The sequence below is a fragment of the Dipteris shenzhenensis genome, chromosome 1 (genome assembly GCF_047967505.1).
Source record: "Dipteris shenzhenensis isolate YYH24624 ecotype China chromosome 1, Dip_SZ_1.0, whole genome shotgun sequence".
Taxonomy (NCBI): domain Eukaryota; kingdom Viridiplantae; phylum Streptophyta; class Polypodiopsida; order Gleicheniales; family Dipteridaceae; genus Dipteris; species Dipteris shenzhenensis.
The window spans coordinates 14,413,376-14,434,968 of NC_141596.1; the positions used below are offsets into that span (position 1 = coordinate 14,413,376).

Genomic DNA, 21,593 nt, shown 5'->3' on the forward strand with positions numbered 1-21,593 from the left:
AGCATGGATGCAATGGAAATCAATCGCATGAACACAATAGTGAGCTTGAACACTGAATCCCAAAGAGTGGGAGCTTCATTCCATTTGAGAGATATTTATACATGTTGGTCTCTCCACTTTTGAGAGGGACCTTTTGGGTCTCTACACAAAGTGAGGGAACCTTTTGGGTCTCTACACAAAGTGGAGAACCTCTGAAAGTGTAGGCTTTTAGTTTCTCTCTCTAGATTTAGTATTTCTCTCTCTAGATCCTGATTTTGCAAGTATGATTGGATCTTTTCTAGAGAGGATTTTGGTTATCCTCATCCTTTAAGATTTATCATACTATCTTTCAAGATCAAGATATTACAAGCAGAGCTTCCCACTACTCTACACACACAATGCTCTCATAGTTGTCTTAGAGTGTACTTCTAGCCCTTGTTGCCACAGGGTTAACACACACACACACACACTCTCTCTCTCGCTTGTTGCACACCTGCTTGTTCACTTGCCACTGCAGCCCGCTTACTCATATACCATACTTCGTTGCCCGCACACTCTCCTCAGCCGCTCTCCCACACTCTACACAACTAGTGCGAACCAGCTCCCTCACTCCAACCTTGTCCAAGCTTGTACGTGGCCCATTTCAGAAATGGAAGGTGTGAAGAAGGTTTGCGTGCCCTTCTCGTTTGAAAGGTCTTGCAAAGAAGAATCCATTGTGACCTTAACTTTAAAGAATTGACTTTGGATCGATGAACTAAACCATTTTGTATAAAAAATACCCCGAAAGTTTTATTTAAGACCATTGCATAACATAATGGGTTACCGATAGGAATGCAATTTCCATTTTAAGGTTAACTTAACTAGTTATGTTTAAGCTCACTAACATAGCCTAATTGCTAGTGGGAAAAGGCCCATAGTCTCCTAACATACATGTTTATTGTGATTCCCGATAAATTGACTGAATTCTAATTTCTGATTCCTCCCTTATATGTGAAATGAGGGCACATGGCTGCCCCATTGGAGAGCATTTTGCATATTAAATGTGGGAAAGAAATCATAGAGAAAAGGATTTGTCATGAGGCCAATTGTGAAGGGTAGGTGTTTTCCGAGGGGATCCAAAGTGGGGAGCCAGAAAGAAAAGGCCCAAACCGCCTACTCACTTACCTGAGCACCAAGTGTAGGTGAGCGGCCTGTGTTGACCCGAGCATGTGAGCAGACGAAGGTTATTAGAGATTATCCACAGTTGCATGCTTGAGAAGACAAATAGTTACCACCAACGGGAACAGAAAGAGATTAGGAGTCCAGTTGCAAGGTCGAGCAGTGATCCCTGATGAGTCGCAGTAAAGGGTGAGATTTGGTAAAGAAAAGCAACGAGGGCGATAGAGCAGTTCTAAGCTCGAGATTTGGTAAAGAAAAGCAACGATTAGACAGAACGATTGCAACCGGAGAGAGAGCCAGAGAAATTGATTGATAGCCAGAGAGATTCATTGTAAACAATGAGCACCGATTGATTGATTGATAGACAGAGAGATTGATTGATTCATTGTAAACAAAGAGCACCCATGGAGAGATTGATTGATAGCCCGAGCGATTGATTGATTCATTGTAAACAAAGAGCACCCACAACGCCATGGCCATCAGGTCCAGCCCCATCCACTTCCTTCCTCCTCCCTTGCTCCCTTTCCTCCCCTCCCCTCGTTGTTACCCCCTCCCCTGCTCATCCTTTCCCACCCTCTCCAACCCATTGCGCCTTCGCAGCAGCAGTCGCCAACCAGCTCGCTCTAAATCAACGACGACATTTTGTGTCAATCAGCAGAGCTCTGGCGCACACACCGCAGCAGCAGCGGATGAAGAAAGGCCTGAAACCGCCAGACCGTTTGTCGTTACCACCCCTCTCTATTACGTCAATGCGCCTCCGCACATGGGCAGCGCCTATCCCACCATTGCTGCGGATGCTCTTAGCAGGTTTCAGGTCTTGCCGCAGCCCAAATTGCTAACGAAATCGCACCGTTGTAAGCACCGTGCACTTGATATATGTTGGCCTAGCTTGTGTAGCTCGTGCATACGCTTCCATGCGCACTTTCTGAAACCGCAAAGCGCTTCAATTTGATTATGGGTCCGTAACCTGCAGAGACTGCAAGGTCGGAAAGTCGTCTTCGTGACAGGAACAGACGAGCATGGAGAGAAAATTGCTCTTGCAGCAGCTGCCAGTGGTCGTGAACCCAAAGAGCATTGTGATTTAATTGCAGCCGACTATCGATCATTGTGGAAAGATGTAATGAGCTCGACCATTTATAACTATAATTATAATCGCAGTGTTTTAGCCCAGCTTTCCTCTTTTTATTGCTCTCATAGTTTATTTCCGAGGAATTTCCCATCCTAACGTTTGTGGCATTGCAGCTAGATATTGCTTATGATAGGTTCATTCGGACAACAGACCCTAGCCATGAAAAGATCGTGGCTGAATTTTACAGAAGGGTCTCTGAAAAAGGTGATATTTATCGAGCAGACTACGAAGGTCTCTACTGTATCAATTGTGAGGAGTTTAAGGTGCCTGTCGTAACCACACATACTGGTCTTTCTTTTGAAAGAAACAACTGTTTTAAAGCTTTCTGCTTACCCTCATGGGGTCGAACAAGTGGTAAGATTGTCGTAGTTGTACTGCTTACTGTTGTCTTGCAATTCAGATTGCCTGATTCATTGAGTAATTCTTGAGCTTCAACAGATTATGCAGTTCCCTTTTAATTGTATCGCTTATGCAGGGAATAGGAATCCTGCAATCTGTTGCCATGCAGATATTGATACGTGTGCTTATATGAGCTCGAGTACGAGTCACATGGCTATCCACAGTCTCCAACTCTCTATGATGGGACAACATTGGTCCATCCAGCTTCTGCGTACAAAACAAAACAAAACAAAACAAGCATAGGCCAGTCTAGTTCCTGTCATGAGCTCCCGTAAAAGCATAGGCCACATTGGCCTAGTATTTTCACAAAGTCAAGTACAACCTGCTAAGCTAAGAATAAGAGTCAAGCGGCAGGCCTCAAAGGCTCATGGTAATGTGCTCGGTGCTCACCTGGGAAAGGATGTAGACTCTCTCTCTTCCACGAGGTTGCTTGAGAGAAAGTTGGACCAAGGGAATTTTGATAAGTGGAAAAATGTGTGTCTATCAACATCTGTGCTTCCTATGGAGAGACTAGTGACATAGCCATCTCTATCGGACATCAGAGATGAAGTCATGAATACTATGGGGATTTGAATAGTGAATGCAAGGAAGTAGCCATTCCATGTATGGGACAAGAACCTTGATCTCCTGCAACCTACATATTTTAAAATTGGATGGCATGCTGACGTGCTTAGAACTTTGAAGGAAGGCTGCTTGAGGAATGCATTGGAGTAGGGATGTAATTTGTTGGGTGCAGCATTTGGGGCAAACTGCAGTTTACCTATGTAGACCTAGAAGCTAGGAAGGAGGGGTGCTAGTTGAGTTGCAGCAGTAGTAGTAGCAAAATGGGAAAAGTGGGTGGAGTAGTAGCAGCAGTCCGAGGCTGTTAGAAATGACCCAATAGAGGGTACGCACAGCGGAAGACTGATAGTAATGCCTAGGAGCTCACACAGTGTGGTGTGGGGTGTGGAATCACAAACTTCTTCAATGTATGTGTATAGAATAGATGTGCAGGCTCATCGATAGACAATGAACCAACCAGATAGAGAAACCACCAAAACAATATATTTCCATCCAAAGCTATGGACACAATACAAAAGAGATAGATCCAGAGTCCCACCAATGGTGAGGTCCTCTGATCTTACCACAAGGTACTTCTCCTAACTGCTGGCTATCTCTAGACTCGAGCCCGCGTGCTCCACCTCAAGCGTCTGTAGACTCTCTGTCCAGAATGGTTCTCTCTACCTTACTGCCTGTAGATCAGCCTAGGTAGGCAGCCCTTTCTCAGCTTTGTCTGCAGCTTCTATGTGCCTCCTTCACCTCCTGGATGTAGGCCCAAGGAAGGTCCTCCTGCTGCTTCAATCTGCTGGTGGTTGGCTGCTCCAGAGAATATGATGATCACAACACCTTGCTGCCCTAGAAGACAGCCAAGGTCCAGCCTCTAGGGAACTCAGTCTGCAGCTCACCTTCCACTCTCCTTCACCCCCAGTGTGAGGCCCAAGGGAGTGGCTTCTGGCTGCTCCTGTCTGCTCCTGCTCTGGCTGAATGTTGGATATGTATTATGAAATGAGGCCCAGGGCCTCTCCTTTTATAGGGCTCAAGGCCCCCTTGAACCAACCGACCAGCCAGCCCTAATTGGGCCGACTGGCTGGTCTGTAGCAGCCCTAACCAACCGACCAGTTGGTTGGCTGGTTGGCTGCCTATCCAGCCCTATTTAGGGCCGTTTGCTGGCCCTTTGTTCCATGCAGGGCCCAGCCCCTTTGGACTGCCTACCCCGCCACCTGCCAGCCCTGCTTGCAGGCCATAGACCTGCCCAATACCTGCTGCAACAGTGCGACTCCATGCTGCTACTGTTCTGCCTCTGTTCAGCCCTTGTCCGGACCTTGGCGCACCCTGCACACCCTCCATACACTGCCCTGCAGCAGCCCGTACTGATCCGTACAGTGGCTGGCCCCTTTCTCTGGGCATACCTTGCCCTAGGTCTCCCTCCCCCATGCTCTCCTCATTTGGGGGCTTACAGATGGGGAGGTGACCTTTCCAACAGAGGCTGTGTTGGGGCTCGCTGCCCCTATAGGTAGCATTATCTCAATTTGGCCCTCTTGGGCCTTGTGGGCTGCCTTAATTAATCTTACAGAGCTGCGAACTATGGCACTCAATGCTGCCAGAGAAAATGCAAACCAAACAATTTTTTTCACAAATGGGCTGCTAGTGGTGGCAACCAACTTTGCTAGGGACAGTCAAGTGCACCCACCACCAGACAAACATCCACGAATAGTCAAATGCGATCGGCCTAGATATTGCCCAAAGCAGCGTCAAGTGAGAGGACATCCACAAATGGCCATCCACGAACGGGCTGCTAATGGTGGCTGGCTTTGCCAGGGACAGTCAGGAGCAATTGGCACTAGATGGACATCCGCAAATAGTGGTCAGCCTACCAACTTAGAGGAAAGGTGCTGCAGGCTAGGGTGCATGTTCGGAGGGGGAAAGGGTAGAGGGTCCCAATGGGATGGAAGGACAGTCCTGCGGAGGGAAGGAAGGAGGCAGGAAGGGAGCAAGGGCAAGAAACAAAGAAAGAAAGGGAGGGCCGAAAAACCCATGAGACAAGAAACTGATCAACATGAGTGTACCCCCCGGGGGAAAGCAGAGCTGTTTATCACGCCTCCAAAAGAAAGTATTGATGAGCCTAGGAACAACAAGAAGAAAACTGGAGTTTTTCCTATCCTGTGACGTTGCGTGTTGTGTATCTCGTATCTATCATGTGCAGTTGAGCTCTACCTCATAGTTACTAGGGAACGCCATTCGCTTCATATGGAACTTGGCAACGTTGTTCTGCTTAGGATGACTATTGGGAGACTAGTTACTAAATGATAGCTTTGTAGTAGCCAAGGAGTTCCTCTTTTCTTTCTTCTGTCTAACTCGATGCTGTTCGCTTGCCTTTTCAGGGTCTTTGCTAGTTCCCTAGTTTTTGTAGGCCATTTGGCAAATAGCACAATGCATTTGTGGTTTGGGAAGGAATAACTTTTCTCGAATCCGTGTATCCATTGGTGAAGAGACAGTGATATCCCTATGAATCTCATAGTAACTAGGGCATTGCATCATGACATGATTCTCTATCTTCACCTCCTGTGTGTTACAATGAGTACTGAGCCTCAGATCTCTATGAAGTTGATGTGTGCACACCAGCACTGCTTGTCTCCCTCGGTTGCAACTGCATAGATGATGAGAGGGAAATCCAAGGTAGTCTCTTTCGACTTGCATTTGTCTAGCCGAACTGCTCGACTTGGTCAAGCTAGGTGATGATTTGGAATGAGTTATCTATGTCAAGGGTTTCATTGCAAATTGTGCTAGGATATCGTCATGTGGGGTACATTGCTTGCTCTTGATCATGCGGGAGCCAGAGTTGATTCTTGATTGCGTGTTGTGTCGATAAAAGAGGCCAGCTCATCAATGTACATGCCAAAGAGGTTGGGGGAGAGGCTGCTCACCTCTTCTGACAGGCCTATAGGTGGGCACTCTGCTTGTAACTCTCTCATACAAGGCCTTGATTGTTCGTATAACGACGTGTGCAACACCCAAAACTTGGGAGTCATGTGATGAGGCGAGCCTGTGGTACTGAATCAAGGCCTTTTGAAGAGTCCACACAGCAGTAGTTTACTCTCACTTTTCGGTGTCGAGTCTCCTCTATGATGCCTCTAGGGTGAATATGTGATCCAGTGTGGATCGATCTCGTCTGATGCTTGGGTAGTTGCTCGCATCTTTGTACTCCCTGTGTGCATATCTCGAGAGTTGACCCGTAACCTTGGCCATCAAATACCGACCATGATAGTCTGATAGCTACCTACACCCAGGGGATTCCTTGCCTTGTAAATGGGTATGATGGTATTAGTGGTCTAGGAAGTTGGAGAGCCTTTGCAGAAGGCCTCATTAAATAGCTTGGCTAGGCTTGGAGCAAGAGCCGTACCTGGTTCAACCGTGGTTAGATAGCGGGTATAGGTGCCTATATATAGGCCCTGGCAGTCCATCTTCCAGGCTGCTATACAGACCTTTTACTCCACAGACCTGTGCTGTACCATCACAGCAGTTTCTGAGTGTTCCTGCTGCTCCAAACTGATCAGGCTGCTGCGCAAACCTATGCTGCAGGTAGCCCCTTACCCCCTACAGTCTACTGACCCCCTGTCCTCCTCATTTGGGGGCTCACAAGTGGGTCAGTGACTTCTAACAGATAACACTATCACTTCACCCATGGATACAGAGATATGGGGAAAGTGTCACGGGCATTTTGGACAGTTCTCAGCAGTGCAATCACTTGGCTTGCTGTTTTGTGCCCTGCCCCTTTGCTGGAAGCTTTGTGCTCTTTTGTGAGCTGTTTGTGGATGAATAGAGTTTGAGTTATTTCCTCTCTTCTTCTCTTCTATCTGCTGTCTACTTTCTGCAGTGAGACCATCTCTATGCGAGTGCATCTTGAGTGATCAAAGTAAGGTGCCTGCTGAGCCTGTTTCGTTGGTATGGCAAGTTTCTTGTTATCTCTCTGTGGTTTCAAAAGTGATTTCTACGTCTACTCCCACTTCCGTTCCTTCGTTTACTACTGCTTCCACAACCACTCCTGAGTCCTATGACAATTCCAAAATTTAGAGAAGTAGGAAAGCTTTATGGGACAAACTAACCCATCTGGAAGGTGAAGATCCATAGCCATTTGGTGGCTAGGAAGATCACAACGGGGGTGGATCCGATGCCCAGGGACATCAAGGATGCTTCAGGAAAGATCACGATGGCTGTAATATAGATGAGCTCGAAGCATGGGAAGACAAAGATGCCCAAGCCCTTGCACTAATCATAGGAACGACTGCAGACTTTGTCATTCCACATGTTCAGACTTCTGAGGCGTGGGTGGCTCTGAAGGATTTGACCGAGATGGAAAAACGTCCAGGATCCTATCTCTCCAGTACCAATTGTTACACAACATGAACATGGAGCAAGTAGTTCAAGTACATGACCATCTCACGAAGGTGAAGGCGGCGAGAGATCGTTTGGCTTCAGTTGGTCAGACAGTGGACTCAAGCCAGCTAGCATTGTTGGTACTTGGGATGCTTCCGAGGAGTTTCAAAAGCTTTGTGACTGCCATGACAATGGGAGAGAGGACGAGGCCTTTGACATTTGAGGAACTTGGCCCCTTGTGGCTGCAGGAGGAGGCTAGGGAGAAACTCTATGAGAACAACAATGACAAGGTGTTTCTAGCAAAGGACAAATGCAATTCCAGCAAGGTAAAGGCAAAAGATGAATCCAAGGGTGATAAGCCAGGAGATGCAGACAAGAAGAAAAGAAGCTGGGACAAGAAGTGTTTCTACTATGAGAAATCTGGACGCTTGGCAAAAGACAGCTGCAAGAAGAAGGCGGATGAAAGCTGGGTGGTTTTTGTGAATCAGATTGGGCAGGTGATTGGGATACTCGGATTTTACTTTTGGCTATTGTTCCATTCTTGCTTCAGGGTTCATTCATGGCTAAGCAAGAAACAACCAAGAGTTGCCTTTCTTCTAGAGAGGCGGAGTACAAGGCTGCTTATTGTAGCATGTGAGACGTTGTGGTCGAGATAGATTCTAGAAGACATGGGCGTGCTTTAAGACGAATCACTTGTGTGAGCTTTAATTTAGCTCATCTTAAATGCTGTTCTAGAAGGTCCAGTTTTTAATGTAAATGCTGGTAATTGTATGCTAGCTCAATAACTCAGGCTTATCATGACAGCGTATCGAGTCGTTCTAATTACAGGATTTGATTGCATTGATGTTTGTAGCATTATCAAATTAAATATGGGATGTTTGTAGCATTATCAAATTAAATATGGGTTTGGGTGTATGATTCATCCTTTTATTGGCTAATAGGATGAGAAGGACTTGATTGAAGAGAAATGCTGTCCAATTCACCGGAAGCCATGCGAACACAGAAAAGAAGATAACTATTTTTTTGCTCTTAGGAATTATCAAAAGAGCCTAGAAGATCTTCTTTCCTCAAATCCTCAGTTTGTGCAACCCAGTTTCCGCTTGAATGAGGTAAGCCCTGGCACATGTATGTATTTGTTTCCGTGCATGTCATCCTTGGGCTGCTTGACTTTTACTACAAATGGCTCTCTCTCTCTCTCTCTCTCTCTCTCTCCACGCACACACACCACACACACACCACACACACACTTTTTTTGGGGTGAAAATATTGTTGCTTTATATTACAGAATCACTATATGTGGAAAAATACATTGCGAGAAGATCTCAGCATAAGACAGATACACGTCAGGATCTATGTACTTAGTTTGCAAGCAATCATAGAAAGATTGCTGCAGAGAGTGCCTGAAGAAAGATGGTGCACACACACACAACACACACACACACAAAACTGCTTTGCTCTCGGCTTCCTCCCTTGAAGAGGAACAAAAAGCCATAAAATGTGCATGTATGTTTATACAGGTGCAAGGTTGGGTCAAGGATGGTTTAAGGGATTTTTCAATCTCTCGTGCAGAAGTTCGCTGGGGTATTCCTGTCCCCACAGACCACAAGCAAACTATTTATGTCTGGTTTGATGCTCTCCTGGGGTAATGACCATTCACTCAATCCTCCTCATGCATAAGAGATTACCAATTTACATAGGGTTATTTGGTGAATTTCACATGTATGGTAATTTGTTGAAAGCTAAAGACAAGAAAAGGTGTAAATCATCAAAAGTTGATTGGGTACATGCTGAAACATAAGTGTTTTCAAACTTTAAAGCCTCTCTATTGACTCTTGCTTTGAATTCTACAGTGCTGTTCTACTTTGTTTTTAGAGTATGACATTGAAGATTACAACAAAATCTAGATTTTGTTAATGTCAATAATTAAAAAATTTGCATCTAAGGTTTGACTGTGAGAGTTCATCAAATCAAAGAGCTGGACTCATATGTAAGTGCAACCAAGTATATCATACATGGGGCCCCCTTTGCCCTCGGAGAAAGCAACCTTTTATTCTATTTGACGAAAACAATACAAAGTCAGCAATTTGTGACATTAATACATCTTTCTTTCTTTCTTTCTCTACAACATTGTTCATTTACTGTCTGCACCTCTCTCTCTCCACACTAGTACACATCATGGAAAGAAGTTGGGTTTGAAATTAGCTCTGTGTAGTTCCTGGGCACTATCTTGTTTTATCTATCTTCTGCTGCGTGGAGCATTGGCTGTAGCAAGCAACCTCTGCCACTCTGTCTTTTCTAACAGTTTGGTCTCACAAGTACAGGTGCCCTTGTTTCTGAATGTAACCATTCGATTTGCAATAAGCATGCTTGTGCTACTCCACATGTGGTCAATAGCCAGTTGGTGTTTCTCTTTCCTCCACCCTCTTGTGGGCATGTTACTTCTCCTTGCTCCTTGGATTACAATTTCCTCTTGTCATGAAATTTCACTCCTGTTTGAATTGAATGGTGTCTGCTGTAGGTCTGCAAACAGGTCTTCCCTTTTGACTTGCACTTCCTGGAATGTATCATAGAAGGGAGACCTGTAATGTGCCATGAACAAATCTGCCGATCCTGTATATTCTTATCTTGTAGGCAGATATATCTTGTGTTTATCTGTCTTTGCAACTTTTCCTTCCAAGGTTTTCAGGTCATGCATGTTACTTCTCCTTGTCCGTGTCTGTTTTACTTCTTATTCCATATTGAGAAGATGTCGAAGTCTAGGAATCCTTCAATTCTCATGCTTTGAAGTCTTGGCCAAGAATTTCACATCACAGTCTGGTATAATGTGATAGGTAGCTCCTTTTTCCCATGGATGCCCCTTGCAATTCCAAAACATCGATGCTAATGTGTGCCTTTGTGCCTTGGTCCCATTGACCGTCTCCCTATGTTTGGTTTGTGGATTTGCTGTCTTGTAGCCTCTATAGGTGCAATCATTTCCTCGTGTTGCCTTAGGGTGAGACTTTCATCTATGAAGAACCTTGAACCGTTGAAGTCCCTGACTTTTTCTTTAAATCTCTGTCTAGTCTGCTGTATTTCCTAGCATCACAGCTATCATTGTCCCCCTTCTCTGTTCTCTGCTTTTACGGACGCTCCTGGCCCCTTTACTACTGCATTTGATAGCTTAAATTTGTTTCATAAGCATGTACTTTAGCATCAGCTCCCTCCCATCCTGTCTTGACTATTTATCTGACTATGTTGGTTCTGTCCTTTCTTTCACTTTCTTCCTTCAGAGCTGCGTACTATTCCTTTGTTATCTTCATTTTGTGTCTGCCAACCTTGGTGACTTGAGTAATAAATCTGCTAGCAGTTTCTCTGGGATGCATGGTGTTGATGCTGCCAAGTGTGGTGTTCCTTATCCACCCTTTACCTTTCCATGCGCATTGTTTGGGTGCTTGTGGTCTTTGACAGGTTCACCATGTTTGGACCCTTACTCGAATTGTGATTGTTAGCCTGTTTTGTACAGCCCTATTTGAGCAAAGGTGGTCGTATTGGTGCTCTTATTTTTTCTTTTTGTGCAAATGATTTGACCCCATCCTTTTGCCATGGAATTGAAGCACCCCCATTACAGTTTTAGAATCACGCTTTCCTTTTTACAAGTGTCTTTATTCATACTACATCTGAAAGGCTGTAAATCTGATGTCTGAGTAAATTTTCCTTGGTTTCAGGTACATCTCTGCACTGTTGCAAGAGGGTGTGGAACCTACTTTGGAGAATGCCGTAAATGCTGGCTGGCCAGCCTCTGTGCACATTATAGGGAAGGTAAAACATCTCATGAAGGCCAAGTTGCTTTTGACATGTATATACAAAGATTGGATCAGCATTGATGATTGTCTCATTTTGCTAGTATCCTTTATTAAAATCTCAACAGCCAAATTGATTAGTTGTTTTTAACATACTTCCTTGCAGGATATTCTGAGGTTTCATGCAGTGTATTGGCCAGCCATGCTCAAATCTGCAGGTTTTCCATTTCCTGGCACTGTATTTGGGCATGGATTTCTAACAAAGGCAATCTACTCACTTATTCCTCTTGTTTAGTGTTATAGAGTTACTTTATTATTCCCTTTTTTGGGAGATCAAGTTCGGTGGTTGTAAGTATGACTAGTGCCATTTTTCTTATTCATTTTTTCCCCGCTTTTGTCTAGAAAGTGACTATAGAAAACCAAAGCTTTGTTGTACAAATCTTGGCAGTGAATCCAAAACAACCCAAGGTGGGCCACAAGAAAGAACAAAATTACTTTCTTGTATGGCAAACAGGGCAAACAACCCAACCAATCATCAAAAGAAAAACAAAGAGGGAAACAAACAGCATGGGGAACAGAATAAAAGCCAATGAAGCTTTGATTGTGTGCAAAAAATAAAAAGCGATCATGACGAGTCTAAAAGAATGCCTTATGTTGATCTTATGCAGCTCGAGATTCATGGGGACACTGAACCCTTGTTTCATGAAGAAGAAAAGACAAATTTGTTAATTTAAAAGAGCAAAATGGCCTATGCTGTGAGACAGCATTTTACAATGAACAAATACCAACTGAAGCGTCTAAAGGCTTTGTCCACCCACTAGAAAAACCACACAACAAAATTTCAAGTGCGATTTTGCTAGTGTAACTCAGGCTAACTAGGTAGATATGCGATGCTAAAGAATAGATGAGCATCTGCCCTTCAGATGTTCTAGGCAGCCAAGCTATACATGAGCTTTCACCTTGTATGCATATGCACTTTGTGAAAAGGAGGTAAGTACATGATTGCATGAAAAGGGAAGTTACATGTTTGGAAATATGTAACCATGCCACAACACACCACGTATTTAAAATATGCAAGTTGTGAAGAGAAAGGAGGGTACTGACATCCTTTCAAACATAGTGGAGGGAAGTGCAATCTTATAGACAACTACACATACTTCATGCAACCGCTACACATGCAACCGACAACGATATGATTGGGTGCTTACTATCACAAAATTTCTGCCAAAATTTGTGTGCAATGAATCAGTGTCAGGAATCTTAAACTAGATTGTGTGTGAGTTATGATCTCTAATGACAAAGTTGTACGTGGTGATCTAAGCTCTAGTTTAAGAAAACAAGTTTGTGGCCTTAGAAACGGCAGTATGTGGAGGATAGGCCCCACTTTGGGATACCATTGCTTGTGTGTGAAAGGTTGGACCGCTCCCATAGGCAAATTCTCTAGGCAATATAGTAATAATCTTGTTTGTATCAAGATCACCATCCCCTTGATGGTCCAAAATGAACATTTTCAAAAGGAGACTAGGGAACATAGAGTCACCCAACATTCCCAAGGACATCTGTTCAAGTGTGCGTCAGTCCCTACCTTGGGCGATTTGTAGACATGTGCATGTTGCCATCAATTAACGGTAGACCACGATTAGTAGTACATCACGCGATCCTTCAAAGCGGAGATACCACTTACAAATTGACCGGTCCTTATCCAACTGTACCTCTTGGAGTTGAGAACAATGTCCAAGTTAAATTACAAATGGTCGTGGATGAGATCATGAAAAGGAATCGATTCATGTTCTATCTCATCGTGTGTGCAAGGAGAAACATGCGAAAGGCGAATCTAAAAGGAGAGGAGAGAATGTGGATATAGACTAACATGAAGGGAATATCAATGGAGAGTAGGGTGGCAAGAACTGCGTAGGTGTGGAGTTACTTGCTTTATGCATGATGGAAAAGCTACTTCCAAGGTTGATCCCTTGAACTCATTGCACATAATGTATAGAGGAGAACAAAAGTTTTTGTCTTTGGGTATATAAGGTCCAGTTTGCCTTGGAAGATAGGCATGCGATACTATTTCAAGCAATATTAAAAGTGGGGATCCTACCCCAATCCTATGTAACTATGAATAAGGCACCAAGTTTGATCCATGCAGTCTCAAGAAGAACACCAATATGATGTAATATATTACATAGTAGCCAATAGCCAATAAGACTTGGTTGATAGTAATACTCGCTTAGCACAAGCAACATACAAGTGAAACTCAAAGAAGTTATTTTCCGATACATGAAGGAAGTTCATAAATTGTGGCTTTGGAAGAAATCTCAATACCAGCTGACGTCCTAGGTAACATATAGAATGCCCCTAAACAGTCCAATTGTACTAAACATGTTGGCCTATTGTGGAGCATCTAGAGACTTAGTCCAAAAAAACCCACTTTTGCTAGCTTATTAGGACACCTGACACCTAACGTAAAGTAGGAACCATAGCACTGAAACAGTTCGATGTATATTTCAAAGCCATCAAGGAAAGTTCTTGAGTAATTTGCGTGACCTGTATCCAAACAACCATCTATAAATGCTAAAACAAAGGCTACACAAAGCAGGCTCATAAAGAAAATAATTATAGCCTCTACTATGAAAAGGAAAGGTTGTGAGCCAAAGGATAGAAAACCTTGCCGTGATGATTTGTCAAGTGAAATAGTGACTACATCATGCTCTTTGAAGTACATTATTGCTAGCCATAGTGTTAGTTGCAACATAGTTGATTTAAAATTCAACAGATTTTCAATCACTAGAGATTCTCTTTGAAATCATAGTGCACTTTGATCATTGGAATTTTAAATCCAGAAGTAATATAGGAAGCTCATGATGGTAGGGGAGGAGTTGACCTTTATCCATGCTTAGGACTTCATGGGACGGTGTGGACACTTGGACAATGTCATAGATGGGAGCTAGTGGCGACCATCATTGCTTGGTACATATGGACAGCTAGATGTAGGCATGTCGTAGAGCAACAGACCACATCAGTTTTAGAGACAGTGGCCGACATTTGGCTAGATATCATTCTTACTCTCAAGGGCAGATGGGATAGACTTCTAGGGAGACTTGGATCATGCTTGGTGGAGGAGGGAGGCTTTAATTAGTATATGGGAGCAAGGCTGATCCTTCATTTCACAGATGGTGGTATAATATGGCATTATAAACCACTGCAGTGGCTAATCCCTCATAGATTGGCCATCCAAGGGGATATCCTTGTATTTTTTTATATTGTACCCGTCATGGGGAGTTGTTTTTCCCTTGGTGTCCGTTTGGTAAGGAGTTTTTTTAATAGAAATGTTCTTTTCTTTGGACCAAAAAGGAAGCTCTTCCAAGTTGGTGTAATCACTTCTTACATATCACAGCGGAGGGTTTCATTGATCCACCAGGATACACAAAGATTCACCTACCCCACTTGCTGAGGATCTCTCTTGGGCAGTTCCAGGTCTCTTCTCACAGTCTTCGTATCGAGAGCGGCAGAGCAGAGCGGTTACCCAGGGAGAGGCGCATATGCACACTGTGTGACATGTAGGAGAGGAGCATTTCATATTCAGATGTCCTGTTTACCATGAGATCCGAGGGCGTTTCTACTGCCTCTTCAGGGATAGTTATGGGGTTTTGGCCCGTTTCCTCTCCTACCCAGACCAACGATGTTTGGCTGGTTTCATTCATGAGGTGCTCAGACACTGCGATAGGATACTCTGAGCACGGAGACAAGAGCAGACTTCTCCCTCGAATGATACCTCTTAGAGCTCTATCACGGAGTTCTTTCAGCCAGATCACATAGAGCCCCACGAGGCGAGACCTCGACATGACCGTGACCCGGAGCCTGTGACCTGACAGCTCAGATAGAGGGTTGGTTCACAGATCATACTTGGGGACATCCCCTCCTTGTTCAGGGTCGAGCCCGATTGACGGGGGTCACAGTGGCCCTGGTTAGATATAGAGCTACGACGAGGAGACGTACCAGGACTGCACCCTTGGGGGGGCGACAGCGCTCTATTGCTGACCTCATGCCTCCAATTTCACAGCCTCATCCATCCTGATGTCTTGCTTCTAATGATGATGATGATGATGTCGACGATGATGCTGAGATTGATTGATTGATATATACAGTTGAGATATGACTATGTTGTACTTAGGATTTAGTACTGCCATTTTGCATTTTTTTGCATTCTGCATTGGTGTGGATGCTCATTTAGTAGGTCCACTAGGTTTTTCATAGTCTCATAGACCCATCGGTCTTCCGAAGACTTTAATAAACTTTCTTTCTTTTCTTTCTTTCTCATATCATAGGTTGCAAGACCAGATACATGCTATTGGACTTCCTCTTTGCTGGCTTCGATGAAGATCTGTAAATAATGCTTGGATCCAACATGGTGAATGTGCGAGACCATGTGATCATCTAACAAAGCTCAAACATTGTCATGAAAGATGTGAAGAATTCCTTGCACATTTCGTCTCCTTGCTGAAGTCGGAATTAACAATGAGAATGGTAGAAAAAGACTAAAGTTATTCTTTAATAGTAAGTGACCATGTGCTAGAGCATGCTGGGCAAGAATCAAAGTGTCACGAGCTTGGTGCTACCAAATCATCCAAGAGATGCTTATGTTCTAAAACAAATGTTGAGGATCTGCTTCACCACCCAACCACGGATGCAATACATGAGAAATCTAAGCTAGATGGGTAGGCGAGAAAGGGATTTGATGCAATATGTCATCTACCACTCGAGATATGTTGCCATGCCAATATAAGGCATCCCGTATCCATAGAGTACTTTGGGAAAGGGGTCATGCATTGGCTCCACTAGGTGTTGTAATAATTGGAAAGCAATTATAAAATATGTGCCTATCTATATTTCTATCTTTTCATCTTGTGCTAATGCCCAATCCTTGGCCTAGAAGCAATTGTGGCATTTCCAAATGGGTCTTGCAAGAGGTTGCCACCTTCAACTGCAATGAGACCACTTTAAGGAAGATTGCAACAATGTGTGGATCTAGTCCAATTTGGGAGTCGTAGAATAAAGAGCGAGGATCCTAACTATGATGGCATCAAATTGAATCCGTATCCACTTGGATCTTATAGGAACTTTCTCCCCATGGTCCACCATAGGCCCATAAAAGTGCAGACACCCCCTAAAGTTACTTTGGTGGTGCTGAAAAGGTATGGCTCCATCTTGTAAGAAATTTACAAGTTTTTTCTTGCATTTGTGCATTGATGCTTTTGATGAAATTAAATAATAATTAAACTATGAAGAAAGGAGGCAGATAAATTTGAGAGAGAACAAGCTTTGAACGAGCTTTATCCCCATTGAGAGACATGCAATGAATTCCAAGCAACTACGACAATGCTCATGAAAAAGAGACTGCAAAAGATAAATGTCTTCACCACAGGTGTATGGCTCAATAAGATCCATTCATAAGAGTTGTTGAATTATCATACTACATCCGGACATTTATTAAGTAATGCAAAAATCACATTAAAAACAATCAAGAATGATTGATTCATAAATTTTGCAAAGCATAGTTAAAGCTCTAGCAATCATTTCAGTTTTACATGATAAGTTTGGGCATGTTTCTAAATTCATATGGATGGACAAGGAAAATACAACCTAGCATTATTTCCTATGAGTTGCAGCTCTATGCAAGTTGTCAGCCACCTAGTTCTATGTATGTGTTTGTTTTCGGTAACTACAATGGTTTTTAAAATATGTTTCACATGGAAGTCTTTTTTATCCCAAAATTCTGAATAAAGATACACTTTTTGGTGTTTTTTTCCAAAATGGAGTTGAGTTGTCGTCTGCATGATTTTGTTGTCATTTTTTATAACTCATTGTTCTCCCTGTTAAGAGGGAATCCTACCCTCTGGGGAGACCTCTCAAACTGGATGGACGGACAATTCCTGCCCCTAGTACCTAGTAACCCCAGGTTCGATCAACCGCAAGAGGAAGGTCAAAACTTACCCAAGGTCCCCATCAATAAGTTGGGCCAATACTTTGAAGGCGATGATACTAATGTGGCTATCCCCATAACCTACCAGAACCAAAAGTTTGATGCCATCTTGGATGGGGGAGAGGGTGTGAGTGTTTGTACCAAGGAATGCTGGGAGAGGTGGGGAAAACCTACTCTCGAGCAAACCCACCTGATAGTGAAGTTAGCCGATGGCGGAACTGCTGAACCCTTGGAAGTCCTCACCGGTATTAACATAAGGTATTTTGCTTCACGTATCCCGTTAGATTCGTAGTCATGGACTTTATCCAACAGCCGGGGCATGAAGCCATCCTAGGCAGTCCCTTCTTGCGAATGTCCAGACTCGTATACGATTGGCGCACTGACAACATCTATTGGGAAATTAGGTCAAGGGAGGGTAACATGTCTACGTCGTAGTCTTGTTTTCCTTGGACAATTATTCAGGTGAACATGGAGATGGAAGGGGAGCAATTTCAAGTGCCTCATGAATGAAACCTACCAGGGTAGGAGAGGAAACGGGCCAAAATCCCATAACTATCCTTGAAGAGGCAGTGGAAACGCCCTCGGATCTCATAGTAAACAGGACACCTGAAGATGAAATGCTCCTCTGTCTCAACCTCCTGCATGTCACACAGTGTGCATATGCGCCTCTCCCTGGGTAGTCGCTCTACTCTGCCGCTCTCGATGCAAAGTCTGTGTGAAGAGACCCGGAATTGCCCAAGAGAGATCCTCAGCGAGTGGGGTTGGTGAATCTGTGTGTATCTTGGTGGGTCAATGAAACTCTCCGTTGTGATATGTAAGAAGTGATCTCTGTAGAAGCTAAGCTTCACTAGGAGTTCACTCGGTCCCAACTAGGTTTGAAATGTGTGTAGCTGTAGTAGATCCTCACAGATAACCTGGTTGACCTCGTGTGACTAGTCGCTCAAACCATCTCTCTGTACGTGCATTCCAGCACCTCTGGTCCCCTCCTGTTGCAAGTGCCATAGAAGAGGATAGAGCTATCCATGGTAGCCTGCTACGCCCCGAGGTGTAATCCCCATATTCCCTAACTCGGTACAGATACGTGATGACCTGAAATGCAGCATCTAGCTGTAAAGGGGGTGACCCAAACTTAGCCTGAATGATCTGGTGAGGAATGGATGGCTTACCACGAATCATCCGTGATAACATGAGAACCTATAGCCGCTCCACAAGGGCCCACTCTGTATCCGACAAGTCTGGCCCCCAACAAGGGCTGCCGTACGTCCCCGCTGGGCGAACCAAGGAGTCAAAAAGCAACCCCTTGGTGCGTGGATCTTGAAAGTGTGAGCGGAAGCATTGCCTTTCTAGTCTGGCCAATGAAGCATACCCTTTGCTCAAGCGTGCCTGCATCGTGGGTCTCATAGTGAAGCTGGGTCCGAAAAAGATAACCCCAAGATAAGTGTATGATGAAACTATCTCAACAGGCGACCCCTCAAATGTGAACTGCTTCTGATGCATGATGGCTCGAGATGTATTGAAGATCATGACCTTGGTTTTACCTAGGTTGACCTTCAAATCATGAGACTCACAAAAGGACTGTAGTGCATCTAGGTGTCTCTGGAGCCCCTCTGCCGAGGAAGACAAGAGAGCCACGTCATCTACGTAGAGCAATATCTGGATCAGCGTGCCCGCAAGAGAGCAATCTACACCCCCCTGTGTCTGCATCAGTGTCTCAAGCTCATCAATGTAGAGGCCAAACAAGGTAGGCGACAAAGGACACCCTTGTTTGACCCCGATGGTGCTCAGGATCTTGTCTGTCCACCCGGATCCTGCCCAAACTAAGGTTATGACTTTAACACGTATATTTCTTCACCCCATGTGTATGGATCAATAACTTGGTTGAAAGCTTTGTTAAAGTAATCCACTCAATCTAAATGTTTGTTGAAGTAATGTAGAAATCGAATTTGAAAAAACCAAGGTGGTGGAATCTAAAATATGGGTCTCTGGTATTGTGGAAAATTAATGGATTTCTACTTACGTTAGTGTTATGGAAATGATTTTAACTTTACTATAACAGAAAATTAATGTATATTAATATGAATTGCATTTTATTTTTCAAGGGTATTCATTAATTCAAAGTTAAAATCAAAGTGGTTTTAGCACAATTTTTTTAATTGTTTCCCATTTGCTATGAACGGTTCGTTTATTTGCAGGATGGTTTGAAGATGGGGAAGTCATTAGGAAATACAATTGAACCAAGAGAGCTTGTTAGCAAGTTTGGTTCAGATGCAGTTCGCTACTACTTTTTAAAAGAGATCGAGTTTGGAAAGGATGGAGATTATGCTGAAGAGCACTTTGTCGATATTGTCAATGCTCATCTTGCAAATACAATTGGTAAGTGAATCCACTTTGGTCAGCATTAATGTTGGAGTAGACTAATTGTAACTTCTACAATGTTGTCCATATTGAACTTCGTAATTGTGTAAGCTAAAAATTTGTAAAACTTAGTAACTGCAGCGACCCTGTGCAATTTTTATATAGGGAACAAAGCAATTTCAATTGGAAAGTTTGATCAATGTTGGTAAACGTGAATTAGGGGTGCTAGTATGCCAAGTAATACATGATTGAATTGGGGTGCATGTGGGACAAAAGGTGGAAAAAGTCACGACTTATGCGTCTACTTGTTTTTGAGTTGCAGTTCTTTTCTTGTTTAAAAAATAACCACCTGTGGGAAAATGGAATCTTTTGCGCCCAGAATTGAAAATTTGATTCGTGCTACCCACAAGTACCTACTTTCAATGCTTCGCACCTTTAGGAGTGAGAGTGGAGAGAATGGGAGTGAAGCAACACAAGATCTGATGTTGCAAGGATGGAGAATGAGGGCAACCCAAACTTGGATTAAACTCACACCCTTCTAAACACAGCCATTAACTGTGGTTAGGGGGAAAAACTTTAGATAAGGCAAAAAGTGTCTCCAACCCTTCTAACTAATTATTACATTGGCATTGTCCCCCTCCCCCCCTTGCCTGCCCTCCTTTCCCCCGTGATAATGTTCTGATGTACAAGGTGTCATCTCGTGTACCAAACAGAAGTAAGTCCAAAGCTTTGCGAAAAGCTTCAAACTTTTCTCTAGGTAAAGCCTTGGTGAAAATATCTACAGCATTTTGATGTGTAGCACAGTAGATCAAACTGATCTCTCCTGCATGTAATCTCTCTTTGACATAGGGATAGTGTATCTCAACGTGTTTTGTGCGAGATGATGTTGGAGTTGAGCATCTCCTAGTGTACTATGTGTAGATCATGAGTGAGGGCCTTTGTTGAGGGTGTGCCTGCCCCATGTGAGGATAGAATAGGATAGGGTTGGCTGCATACCTGGGCATGTGTGTCTGCCAGGCCGTTGTGGTGGATCTGGCCACCTTTGGTGCAGGTCTGGCTGTTTGGAGGCTGAGCTAGGGCCTTGTGCACGTGCCAAGAGGGGAGCGGACCAGTCTGGGCCAGATTTGGCACAGACCAGGGCACGGATTGGAGCCCTGAGGGTCTGCTTGCAGGCTGTGCCTTGGAGTCGCCCTGGCTGTGGCTGTTTGCGGGAGGGTGCAGGGCAGATTAGGGCCGGCCCTTGGCTTGTGTGCTGCTGCCAGGTGGTCGCCATATGGGCTTGACATAGGCACCTTGTTGGGGTGGCCAACAGGGCCCTCAACCATTCAGCAAACCCGACCTGTAGGTTACCAGCCACCCTGGGTCAGCCAGCCTGGTCAGCTGGTTGGCCTAGGTCGGCTGAGAGGGGGACCCCTATTTATAGGCCCCTTCCCCCATTGATGTACCATCTCTTGTGTTGGAGGTTTTTCCCAGCAGATCGAGGGCTTTTCCTTGAGATCCCTTGCAGTCTCTCTCTCTCTCTCTCTCTCTCTCTCTCTCTCTCCATTTGCAGTTTGGTGGTGGTGTGCTCTCTCCTTTCTTTTTGTTCAGTTTCGGCTGCACTCTCATATGGTATCAGGGCCAAGGTTTGGCTGAAGAGCTGAGACGTGGAAGGGAACTAGGAACCAGCGAATTGCTTGGAGTTTAGTGCTGCTGTTCGGAGGTGTCTGAAGAGGAGTGTGCAAAGGTGTGGACTGTTTAGGTGTCCAGCAAAGGGTGGTGTTTGAAGGGTGTTTTCAGATCCAGAAGGAGGTGTTTCGAGGGATGGGACAGTGAAGGCATGAAGGTGCCTTAGGCTTCGAGCCTCTTCATTGTCTTCTCCAGCCCTCTCCTATCTTTCTCCTTCAATCCCCTTCTCTAC

At 44.3% G+C, this 21,593-nt stretch overlaps 1 protein-coding gene across 2 annotated transcripts in view; it reads left to right on the forward strand.

Annotated features, from left to right (window-relative positions):
* Positions 1–1,081: 1,081 nt before the first annotated feature.
* Positions 1,082–21,593, forward strand: part of OVA1 (methionyl-tRNA synthetase / methionine-tRNA ligase / MetRS (cpMetRS)) — a 60,809-nt gene continuing 40,297 nt past the window's right edge. For both annotated transcript variants that reach the window (XR_015540762.1, XM_087372498.1), the window contains exons 1-8: positions 1,082–1,951; positions 2,111–2,254; positions 2,380–2,529; positions 8,521–8,688; positions 9,097–9,221; positions 11,284–11,377; positions 11,525–11,623; positions 19,531–19,711. Coding sequence is in view for 1 of the 2 variants with exons in the window: in XM_087372498.1 (XP_087228624.1) it covers positions 1,610–1,951; positions 2,111–2,254; positions 2,380–2,529; positions 8,521–8,688; positions 9,097–9,221; positions 11,284–11,377; positions 11,525–11,623; positions 19,531–19,711 (1,303 nt within the window). In the remaining variant the exon portion in view is untranslated. The remainder of the gene's footprint in view (positions 1,952–2,110; positions 2,255–2,379; positions 2,530–8,520; positions 8,689–9,096; positions 9,222–11,283; positions 11,378–11,524; positions 11,624–19,530; positions 19,712–21,593) is intronic.